Raw genomic sequence first — 12,243 nt, 5'->3', positions numbered from 1 at the left:
ACCCCCCAAATGGCCGCCATGCTGGCGCGCTGCACCAATTCTAAGCCAGGAGCCAGGTGCTTCCTCCCGGTCTCCCATGCGGGTGCAGGGCCCAAGCACTTGGGCCATCCTCCACTGCCCTCCCGGGCCACAGCAGAGAGCTGGACTGGAAGAGGAGCAACCGGGACTAGAACCCTGGGGTACTGGTGCTGCAGGCAGATGATTAGCCAAGTGAGCCACGGCGCCAGCCAGTGAATTAGTTTTATTTCAGGTAAAATGGGCTGAATTTACTAGCATGAGTGATATGGTTCTGTAAAGATTAATGAAATTAAAGGTATCTTTTGTCTTGATTTGAATGCCTTAGTTAGGCATGTATTAATTGACCACCTTTCTATATTTAGTAAGTACCCTATAGGAGGAAATGAGAGAAAGTTTACCCTCCATTTTTAAGAGACTTGTAGAAATAAATCTCTATTTCCTTAGCACTCATTATAGGTAATGTGTGTAGCCCAGTGAGTAATTTAGGAGTTACTCATAATTTTGGCCATTTCTAAGAATTGTGAAAATGCAGTTAAGACTATCACAGGTAGATTCCTAATATTTGCTAAGATAATTTTTTTTAGGATTTATTTTTATTTGAAAGAGTTACAGATAGAGAGGGAAAGGCAGAGCCCTTCCATTAGCTGGTTCACTTCCCAAATATATGCCAGACCGAAGCCAGGAGCCCAGAGCTGCTTCTGAGTCTTGCAAGTGGGTACAGGGGCCCAAGCACTTGGGCCATCTTCTATGCTTTCCCAAGCACATTAGCAGAGCAGTGGATCAGAAGTGGAGCAACTGGGTCTTGAACCTAGCACCCATTTGGAATGCCACTGTCACAGGCTTAACTTGCTATGCTATAACACCAGGCCATAAGATGGTTATTTTTCCATAATGAGATTCAGTTGGAAAAGAAATCTTACTTTCAGCATCTTACTTAAGGCACGTTTCTAGAAAATGACTTCAGGGTAGTATGTATATGGCCTGTATCTCAACTCTTAGATGACAGAATTGTAAGCCTATTGTAATTACCAACCATTTAATAATGCTGCTCAGTCAATCCTTAACAATGGGTAGAAGTTAAAGGGAGTGGAGTTTTTATGTCAATTCCATGTCCTAGAAGATAGAATTTGTTAAAATGTCCATAATGAATTAAAAACTTCAAAACTTAAAATTAAATTTATATTTCCTTTATTGCTGCATTTGGACAAAATAAGTGATACTTAACCAGTACTATTCACTATGAAGTATTTATATATTTTTACTTTAGAAGTAGTTTTTCTCAAGTTTACTTATTTCTTTTTAGGTATGTTGCACAATGCAGAAAGCTCTTAATAGTTTCACTATATCCGTGTACTCATCCACATACAATATGTGAAATATCTGTGACAATGTGGACACCCAAGAAGTACTTTACAAGCACTTGAATGCTTGAAGTCTCTTTATTTGTGCCTTTTCCCTGAATGGGGTTTTCCCATGTGCCTGTGTGGAAACCAGAGGCAAACTGAAGGAGAGAAAAACAGGAGGATGGAATCATAGAAAAGTACAGTCAGAAAGTGAAAGAACGAAGGACAAGTTCAACTAGAGACAGAGAGACTGACAAACTGAAATGCAAGTATAGTCAGAAGACAGAGAGGGAGTTTGACCTAGAACAGTACTTGCCGTTTATTTGAATATTGCTTTATATATACATTGTTGCTTTCTCTCTGTTAGGTTCTTTTACTTCCTCAATTAATTTATAATAGGCTTTAGTGTGGTTAAAAATTGTTTGTCTCCTATCTCACATAACATTTCTTTTGGTGTTGGGTATTCAAATACTCAGGTATAACTTTAAGAAAAGTAAGATAGGAACCTTCTAGCTTTTAATACCTGGAAAACTTTTGTGAAGCAAAATTTATTCATAAAATTAACTCCTAATTGTACACATTCTCAACTTGAAACTGAATGTATGTCCCAAGTAAGAGTTGTTAAGACAAAGGCTGGAATTAGTGCTTTTTTTCCTTATAGGTTGTCATGCTTAGTCAACTCTCCCCTTGCTTGGTAAATAACATTTAACTTAAGAAAGGCTATTTTTAAGTCCCACTTGTTGACCAAGTCCAAAGAAATATTAGCTGACTATTAAGTGCTATCTGTTAATTGTAAGCAGAGTTAACTTCCTTTGTTCTGAGTGTCAAGAAAAGTTACTTGTTAGTTTTCATAAGAAGCTTCCAGGTCTTAGTGGATAATTTATTTCATGGGTCAGAAATGTCCTTTTTCCTTCTAATGTTTAGTGAAATTGTCATGATTCTCATTCAAAAAGAGGGAGTTAGGCCTGTACTTGGTGGATATGAATGATTCTATACAGTGCTATACATGAATAATAATGTACTTTACACACACACACACACGTTTCTTTGTACATTCTAAAGCCAGTTTTAATAGATTTTATCTACTCTCTTGGAATATCTTCATATCTGCTGTGTTTTGTTTCTAATAAAAAGTTAGCTGCTTTTTCTGTGACTAATTTTTATATAATTTTATTTTATGTCCTAAAGTAACTCAACAAATTTAAATATATCAGCAAGCCCTATGATATACAAAACTATAATCAGAATTAATTTTTGTTTATCTGAAAAATGTTTCTAAGGAGGTGGCACAGAGTTTGAAGGTGGCATGTATTTGTCTCTTAATTCTTTTCTCTCCAGTTTACTGTTGCTGGAGCGGCTATTTGTGGATTTGCTACCAAGGTTGAAAAGTTTATATAAAGGAAGCAAAAATATCTATTGATTTATCAAAAACTCTATATAAATGCATTTGTAATTCATTCAATTTTTGTTTTTATATGAATAAGCTCTAGGTGCCTATTTTGTGTCCCATAATTACGGTTTACTTTGAAATGTCTGGTTCTTTACTATAATACTGTTTAAATTGTTCACAACATATGGTGAACCATGCTCTGAAACTGTTCCATTATCTTGAATTAAAAGTACTTTGAGTTATTTTCTATTCAGACTATAAGTGGTTTGTGTTTAGTTTATCATAGTGTAATAAAAAGTAAATGATTAGAAGAAAGTTTGCCAAATAGAAATCTCTTAGCAGTGTAACACTTCCATTGCTCATTCTGACTTCTGAAAGCTCTGAGTACTTTATGTAGTTCCTAGGAAAAATCTATCTTATACACAGTGGAAAAAATAACAAGCTTTTTACTTAAGCCTGCTAGAAACATTTTTGTGCCATAAGTGAGGTGTGTGTTTATGTATGTGTACATGCATATATGTTTCTCTAGTGAACTAAGCCATAGCTCCTTGCCATAAGTTATGAGACGAAAGGGAAACATGTAACTGTTTAAAAAAAAAAAACAGGAAGCAATCCTAGAATTGCTTAGTGATTGGACCCAGTATTTTTTTTTTGTATTTTTTTTTTAAGATATATTTTGTTCATTTGAAAGACAGAGTAACAGAGAGAGATAGAGACGTCTTCCATCCACTGGTACACTCCCCAGATGGCCGCAATGGCTGGAGCTGCGCCGATCCAGCACCAGGAGCCAGGAGCTTCTTCCAGGTCTCCCACGTGGGTGCAGGGGCCCAAGCACTTGGGCAATCTTCTGCTTTCCCAGGCCATAGCAGAGAGCTGGATTGGAAGAGGAGCAGCCAAGACTAGAACTGGCGCCCATATGGGATGCTGGTGCTGCAGGCTGAGAATTAACCTACTGAGCCACAGCACCGGCCCCAGACCCAGTTTTAAATGGACCACCTTGTGGTTTAAACTCACTACTTCCTATTCTAACATAGGCTATCTTTCTGTAATTTTACTGATTACATTACCAATACATAAGTAACAGAACTCTGAACAAGAATTCTGCTACAAGGTTCTGCAAGAAGTTTTATAATAGTTAGACGTGTGATTCACAGAATGGGCATGATTAGAAAACACATAAAGGTAGGAGATACTGATCATTCTTTCAGCATGACAAAAATAATAAAATCCTATCTATAGATAGATAGATTAATATGGGCAGAAAAAGTCTACTTTAGAGTCAGAAAACATTTGTTAGTCCCAACGTAGCTTGATCTTTAACAAAAATGTTTTTATAATGTAAATAAAGTTTATGTATGATTTTTTTTAAAGTTCCTCTTGATCTAGAGATTCCTCCTGCTCTTTAGATGACTTGAGCCAATGTTCCTGTACTTGGTTAGGGTCAGGCTAATAAATGTGATAGAGCAATGTTGTATAGTGTGGTAAATAAATAAATATTTTCCAGCAAATACTAGATTGTAGTGCATTTGAGTTTTTTTTCTTTATACTTTGAAAACAACCGAGCTACTATTAGTTTCTTTCCTTGGACTTTATTTAATGCCCTTATTTACAAAAGGTATTGGTGCCTATTTTGTGTCACATAATTAAGGTTTACTTTGAAATGTCGGTTCTTTACTATAATACTGTTTATCAATATGTTGATATCAAATGTGGGAGCATTATAATAAGGGAAAAACACGTTTACGGATGGACTTTATTTTTACTTACAAATTTAAATCAGTATCAATAATTCTCATGCTTATTATATACATTTGATATTTAATGTTAAGAATTTAGTCAGTTGGAAAATTTACTCTGTTCTACATTTCTAGTACACTGACAAGTGTCTGGTTCATTTGGCTAGTAGAGATACTTTGTTAGTAAACAGAAATGGTGCTGTGAACTTTGTTAATAAGCATAAACTCTGTTTTTTACTTTTTTTCCTGCAATTTTACCATATTAATGACAGTTGTATAATTGACCTGAATTTTCATCCTAAGGAGTGTATCTTTCTCTAAAACATAATCTTTCTAATATTTTGCTACTCATTTTACAGCTGGCATCCCTCGTTCGGTTTTAAAAGACTGGCGAAAAGTCAAGAAGTTGAAGCAAACTGGAGAATCCTTTTTACAGGATGACTCCTGTTGTGAGATAGGGCCTAATTTACAAAAGTGCCGAGAATGTAGACTTATACGTAGTAAAAAAGGAGAAGAACCAGCTCACTCACCAGTATTTTGTAGATTTTATTACTTTAGACGGTAAGTGAAAATGTGAAGTTGGGAAAATACATTTATTTTTAGAAATTATACTATTCTGAGTCCCTTATAGATTTAGAAATGTGTCTTTTGAGTTTTTATTTTTTGAGTTTTGAGTTTTATTATGAAAGAATATTGAACGTTTTTATGCTAAGTTTTTTTTTTTTTTTAATTTTTATTTATTTCTTGACAGGCAGAGTGGATAGTGAGAGAGAGAGAGACAGAGAGAAAGGTCTTCCTTTTTGCCGTTGGTTCACCCTCCAATGGCCGCTGCGGCCGGCACATCACGCTGATCCGAAGCCAGGAGCCAGGTGCCTCTCCTGGTCTCCCATGCGGGTGCAGGGCCCAAGGACTTGGGCCATCCTCCACTGCCTTCCCGGGCCATAGCAGAGAGCTGGCCTGGAAGAGGGGCAACCGGGATAGAATCCGGCGCCCTGACCGGGACTAGAACCCGGTGTGCCGGCACCGCAAGGTGGAGGATTAGCCTGTGAAGCCACGGTGCCGGCCTTTATGCTAAGTTTTAACAATGATATTAAACTAAATACACACTCACATTATATTCTTTAAGACATCCTCTTTTAACTTTCTCTTCCTTACTGAGGAAATGTTAACCTTTTTTTCTCAAAAATAATGGAAAACAGAAAGGCAGAGTTAGAGAAAGAGAGAGATCTTCAGTCTTCTGGTTCACTCCCCAAATGGCTTCAGTGGCCAGAGCTGAGCTAGGTCAAACCCAGGAGTCTGGAGTCCCCAAAAAGGTGACAGGGGCCCAAGTACTTGGGCCATCTTCCACTGCTTTCCCAGGTATGTTAGCAGGGAGCTGGATATGAAGTGAAGTAGCTGGGACTTGAAATGGCACTCAGTAAGATGCTGGCATCATAGCCAGTGGCTTAACCTCCTGTACCACAATGCCAGCTCTAGTAGTTTGTTTTTGATTTAAGGGTTTTTAAAATATTTGTTTACTTTGAAATAATGTATTATTTACTTATGTACTTTAGGTAATCACAAGTAATTTATAAAACTAGGTAAATAATCTAGGCAGTTAAACTTCAGTTATTATGTTACATTGGAATGCCTATACTTGGGTAAACATACATTAAACATTTGTACCTATAAAACTTTGAGTTATGAAATGACAAAGAGGATTTTTTAGTACCATGTGTCATTTTCACAGGTTTTGTAGTTAAAATACAAAAGCCACTTACAGTTATTAACCTAATACTATTTTTTTTTTTTTTTTTTTGGACACGCAGAATGGATAGTGAGAGAGACAGAGAGAAAGGTCTTCCTTTTTGCCATTGGTTCACCCTCCAATGGCCGCTGCGGCCGGCGCATGGTGCTGATCCGAAGCCAGGAGCCAGGTGCTTCTCCTGGTCTCCCATGGGGTGCAGGGCCCAAGCACTTGGGCCATCCTCCACTGCATTCCCGGGCCACAGCAGAGAGCTGGCCTGGAAGAGGGGCAACCGGGATAGAATCCGGCGCCCCAACCGGGACTAGAACCTGGTGTGCCGGCGCCGCAAGGCGGAGGATTAGCCTGTTAAGCCACGGCGCCGGCCACCTGCATACTCTTTTTACATATACATTTAATACTTTATAAACTCAACTAGAGTTTAACTAACGAATAGCTGAGGGGCTTATGGCATGGCAACATAGTTTAAGCTGTTGCTTACCTTATTGGAATGCCATTCAGGTCCTGGCCTCTCCACTTACTATCTAGTTCCCTCATCATGCCTGGGATGCTGAGTTCCTACCACTTACATGAGTGACCCAAATGGAGTTCCTGGCTTCTGCCTGGCCCAGCTCTAGCTGTTGTAGCCATTTGGGGAGTGAATCAGTCTCTGTCTTCCTCTCCCCTCTCTCCTCCCTGCCTTTCAAATAAAATAAATTAATCAGTTAATAGAGCCTAATTTATGCCTCATATTCTGGAACCAGTCACTTCTGGTTTTAAAACGCATCTCTGTCCCTTCGTTCCAGTTTGCCTTTAACTGTGATAGAACTACAACTGAGCCTGTATCATCTGCAAACTGAGTAATAAAGATACCTAAAGGAATGGGACCAGCACTGTGGCATAGAAGGCTTGGCCTTCGCTTTGGGCACCAGCATCCCATTTGGGTTCATGTCCTGGCTGGTCCTCTCCTGATCCAGCTGTCTGCTTATGGCCTAGGAAAGCAGTGGAAGATGGCCCAAGTACTTGGCCCCCTACACCTGCTTAGGAAACCCAGAGGAAGCTGCTGGCTTTGGATCAGCCCAGTTGCAGCTGTTGCAGACATTTGGGGAGTGAACCAGCAAATGGAAGACTTTTCCTTCTGTTTCTGCCTCTCAAATAAATAAATAAAATCTTTAAAAAAGAAAAAAAGATACCTAAAGAAAATAAAGTAGTATGCAAAGTCCTCATAAAGGTACTATGCATATTAAATACTCTGTTAGCTATAATTATTTTCTTAATTTCTTCTTTCAAATAAATTAAGAGACACTTTACTCTGGTAAATATACTGTGCTGGTGGCTCATAGAGACCAAAAAAAATAAGTATTGGTAAAACATACCAAGTCTCTTATTTCTTCACTTTGAAGTGCAAAAGAAATAAGGAATCAAAAGGCAAAATAAGTTTGAAGGGATGGGGAAATATAGAAAAAGTTTGAAGGAAAGAAAAGTTCAGGTAAAGATAATAACAAAGCTGAAAATGATGAAAGGTTATAAACAAAGGAGAAATATAGTTCAAAAACAAAAGGGATACAATAAAGATATAATAAATTGTGGTAAAAGAAATCTTGTTATTGAGAAAAGTACAGAATTATTTGTAGTGAATTTCAAACATCTCATTTGAGAGTAAATCTGACATCATTGAGGAGTAACTATCAGCCAGTAAGGAATGGCAATTTTGTCTTCCATTTAACCCAAACTTCTCTGAGATAAATTATTTGAAATCAGAAGCTAAGAGTAAGCACGTTAATTGGATTCATTATAAACTACTAAGAGTTTCATCCTTGTTTTTCTGTATCACTTTAATGAAGTGTCATTTTAATTAATGAAACTGTATCTGGTCTTATTTTTATCCTCCCAATGTAAATTCGTGATTTAGGTTATATAAAAAATAAAAACATTGCTTCTCTGGGTTACACTGGTTACACATTTTTACTGTTTTCCTGCTCAGATACATGGGCATTGTTTTCATTGACTTGAAACTGAGTAATCAAGTGAAGGGGAACATCTTCTTGAAATAACACAAAATCAGTGCTGCTTCTGTTTATGTAGCATCTATGAGACTTATTTAAAATGATTAAGTGTAATGGAGACCACCCTGGTTTCCTATTTTTAAATTATGAAATCATTTAAACATTATAAATGTACAACTTTAAAAATGGATTTATGCTTTCCTGATAATTTACATTTGAATAACTTATATCTAATGCTTTTGTGTTTTAATGTTTCAGGTTGTCATTTAGTAAAAATGGAGTGGTTAGAATAGATGGTTTCTCTTCTCCTGACCAATATGATGATGAAGCTATGAGTTTATGGACACATGAAAATTATGAAGATGATGAAGTAGACATAGAAACTTCTAAATATATCTTGGATATAATAGGTGATAAGTTTTGTCAGTTAGTAACATCTGAAAAAACAGCTTTGTCCTGGGTGAAAAAGGATGGTAAGGAAATAAAACATGCAATTTCATTTTAAGAATTTTTTTTCAAAGTATGTTTAATCGCTGGAAGAAATACTAATCTTACGTAGTCTTGGTGATTTTTAATTTTGATAATGATACCTTTTTGTGCACAAATGCACCTATTTGTGCTTAAGTTTACAAATATTTTTTCTGTTGAAGCTGAATTTAATGGCTTGCCCATTTATAAAATCATAGTACCATTTGCCATTATGAAATCAACCAGTGTAATGGGATTATTTTTGGGTGCAACTTTGTGAAATCTTACCATTAACCGTGAAAGGACATAATCCAGTCTTTGTACTTATATTTGAATCTCAACTTTATTCCTTATTTTAACTGATCTGTGATAAATAACCTCTCTGAATATTAGGTCTGTGAAATGAAAAAGATAACAACCTCATAGATTTGTTTAGGAAGTAGTTAATTTCATCTGCTTTATGTAAAATAGTTAACACTACCTAACATAGCAGATGCTCTAAATATTATCTTCTTTTCCTTCTCTTCCCTAAAAATCAGTGGTTTTTAATCCAGGGGACATTTGGCAATTACTGTAGATATTTTTCATAGTAGTATACTGCTATTGTGGGTATAGGCCATAGATATTAAACATACTACAATGCACAAGGAAAACCCCTACAAAAAAAGTACTTTTCAGCCCAAAATCTTAAAAGTAGCAAACTTGAGAAATCCTGCTGTAGATGTAAGCCATTTTAGTTTTTCTCTTAGGAACATTTATTTCTGAGTCTTATGAAGACAATTATTATTACGTGGTATCTGCTAATGGTCTTTAGTTAAAATAACCTTAGAAGTTCTTGGTTTGCCTTTACTTTTTTATTTTAATTGCATGAAAGTGTTTCCCTTACCACTTTTGCTTTCTTTGTATTTCAGCCAAAATTGCCTGGAAAAGAGCAGTGAGAGGAGTCCGGGAGATGTGTGATGCATGTGAAGCAACATTGTTTAACATTCACTGGGTCTGCCAAAAATGCGGATTTGTGGTCTGCTTAGATTGTTACAAGGCAAAGGAGAGGAAGAGCTCTAGAGGTTTGTTTATAACAATATAAGTTGAAGTTTTCTATATTGTTTCTTTAGGATCATTTATCTGGATTTGGTGGGGTTTTTTTTTCTTAATATTTATGTGTTCATTTGAAAGAGTTAGAAAGAGACAAACAGGGTGAGGAGAGATCTTGGATCTGCTGTTTCACTTCACAAATGGCTGCAGTAGCTGGGACTGGGCCTGGCCAAGCTCCCTCTGGGTCTCCCACATGGGTGACAGAGGCCCAAGTACTTGGGCCGTCTTCCACTATGTGTCCCAGGCACACTAGCAGGGAGCTGAATTGGAAGAACAGCTAGAACTCAAACCCTGTGCTCTGGGATGCTGGCATTGCATGTGGCAGCTTAGCCTGCTGTGTCTCAATGCTAGCCCCTCTATCTTCTTTATTTATGAATATATTACACTCACGAAATTTTATGGTTTTTTTTTTTTTAATTTTATTTGAAAGGCTTAGAGACAGATTTTTCATTCACTGGTTGGCTCCCCACATACAACAGTCAGGGCTAGAACAAGTCGAAGCCAGGAGCCTACAACTCATTCCAGGTCTCCCACATAGGTGGCAGGTACTCAAATAATTGAGTCATTATCTGCTGTCTTAGGATGCAGATAGTAGGAAGCTAAATTGGAAGCAGAGGAGCTGGGTCTCAAACTGGGCAACTCTTATATGCCACTCAGGTGTCCCAAGCCATGGCTTAACCATTACACCAAATGTCCTCCCCTGAAATTTGTCTTTAAGAGGAAGAATAGTTTATTTAGTTTATTTAGTTATTCAGTTTATTTAGTGGCTAGATTTTCTAAGACTGAACTGCATCTGTATCTTTTAATCTTATGATTGTATATATCCTCCCATTTCAGGCAGATAGGTTCTGAGTATAGTCCGAACTTAAATTTTTACTCATTTATTTATTTGAAAGGCAAAAAGACAGAGACTTCCCCTACTCTGGCTCACTCCCCAAATGCCCGCAACAGGTGGAGCTTAGCCAGGCTGAAGCAGAGAGCAAGGAACCCAATCCAGATGTCGCGTGCAGGTGACAAAGACCCAAGCACCTCAGCTATTATCCGGTGCCTCTCAGGGTGTGCATTAGCAGGAAACTGAAATTGGGAGCAGAACCAGAGCTCAAACCCAGGCTCTCTTGATATAGAACATGGACATCCCAAGCAGCATTTTCACAAAATGCCTCTTCCAATGTAGTCTAAATGCAGATTTTTCAGATTCCATTATGTAGGAGACTGAACTCTTTATGCAACCTGTTAATTCAAATCATACAGTTAAGTCACATTTGAATACTTAATCTAGAATGAACTGATTTTTTCTAGACAGTGGTCCATAAAGTTGAAATAAAAACCATCAAGAATATTCTGCCATTGTCACCATTCATCTCTCAGCTCTTGGAGAATGAGGATGAAATATTTATATTTTAAAACAGCCTTTGGAGCTGTTATTTCTAATAGTTAGGGAAAGAAAATTGTACAGAAACTTTTTTTTATTTGCAGTTAGAGATAATTCAGTTTATAAAGGAAGTAACTAAGTACATCAGAAGCGTTTCATTAGAAGTTTATTCAAGGCAGTTTTGGGAAATTACTGTCTAATACTGATACCAAGTTATTTGTTGGTGGTAAAGTTCTGATGAAATAAGAGGATATGAATTGTGCTGGTATTAGAAGTAAATACTGGGAGTGTCTATTTGGCCTAGCAGTTAAGGTGCATGTATCCCACTTCAAAGTGCCTGAGTTCAATACCCAGCTGCACCTCAGGCTCTTGACTCCAGCTTCCTGCCAGTGCAGACTATGAGAAGTAGTGGTGATAGTTCAGGTGGTTGGGTTCCTACCAACAGCCCAGATTGATTTCCTAGTACCTTGCTTCATCCTGCTGCTGCCAGAATTAGCTGGTAGATAGGAGTTTGTGCTTTCCAACTCTTTGTTTTTTTCTCTCTCTCTCTCCACCTCTCAAATAAACAAATAAAACTTTAAAAAGCATAGTGAATACTTAATAACTATTTAATCTTTTTAATGTTTCAAAAGAGAAAATGTCATTTTCATTACAGTGAGCTCTTTTTCAGAATAGTCTGTTAGGTTCAGGATGGGGAGTCTTTTCTGATGAGGGCCATTTGAAAGTTTATAACATTATTCATGGGCCATATAAAATTATCAACTTAAAAATTAACCTGGTATACATTTATTGAATTTTGAGTCCTACCCGTGGTTGCCTTGGCAGGGCCAGACCAAAAGATGTCATGGACCTTATATAGCTAGCAGGACAGATAATCCCCATCCCTGGTAGAAGAACCATGATTTAGTCACCAGTATCTTTTCCCCTGAGAGGATTACTAAAGTCTCACCCTCTCTGACTCTTTCCTTTATACACTCGGAGCTTAACAAAGAGATCTGAGTAAATCTGGAAACATGTCTACTTGGTTTCTATGCATGTAATAAATAAATAAATACTAGTAAAATGTGAAACAGTAATAACAAATGCACTTTAGGA

At 37.2% G+C, this 12,243-nt stretch overlaps 1 protein-coding gene across 2 annotated transcripts in view; it reads left to right on the top strand.

The window, feature by feature from the left end:
- The window catches only part of JMJD1C (jumonji domain containing 1C), a 292,989-nt gene that overhangs the window by 254,056 nt on the left and 26,690 nt on the right, over positions 1 to 12,243 (top strand). For both annotated transcript variants that reach the window (XM_062213863.1, XM_062213864.1), the window contains exons 11-13: positions 4,847 to 5,048; positions 8,475 to 8,689; positions 9,596 to 9,748. In XM_062213863.1, coding sequence (XP_062069847.1) covers positions 4,847 to 5,048; positions 8,475 to 8,689; positions 9,596 to 9,748 — 570 coding nt within the window. The remainder of the gene's footprint in view (positions 1 to 4,846; positions 5,049 to 8,474; positions 8,690 to 9,595; positions 9,749 to 12,243) is intronic.

The sequence above is a fragment of the Lepus europaeus genome, chromosome 17 (assembly GCF_033115175.1).
Source record: "Lepus europaeus isolate LE1 chromosome 17, mLepTim1.pri, whole genome shotgun sequence".
Lineage (NCBI taxonomy): Eukaryota > Metazoa > Chordata > Mammalia > Lagomorpha > Leporidae > Lepus > Lepus europaeus.
This window is presented reverse-complemented; position numbering and strand designations above follow the sequence as displayed.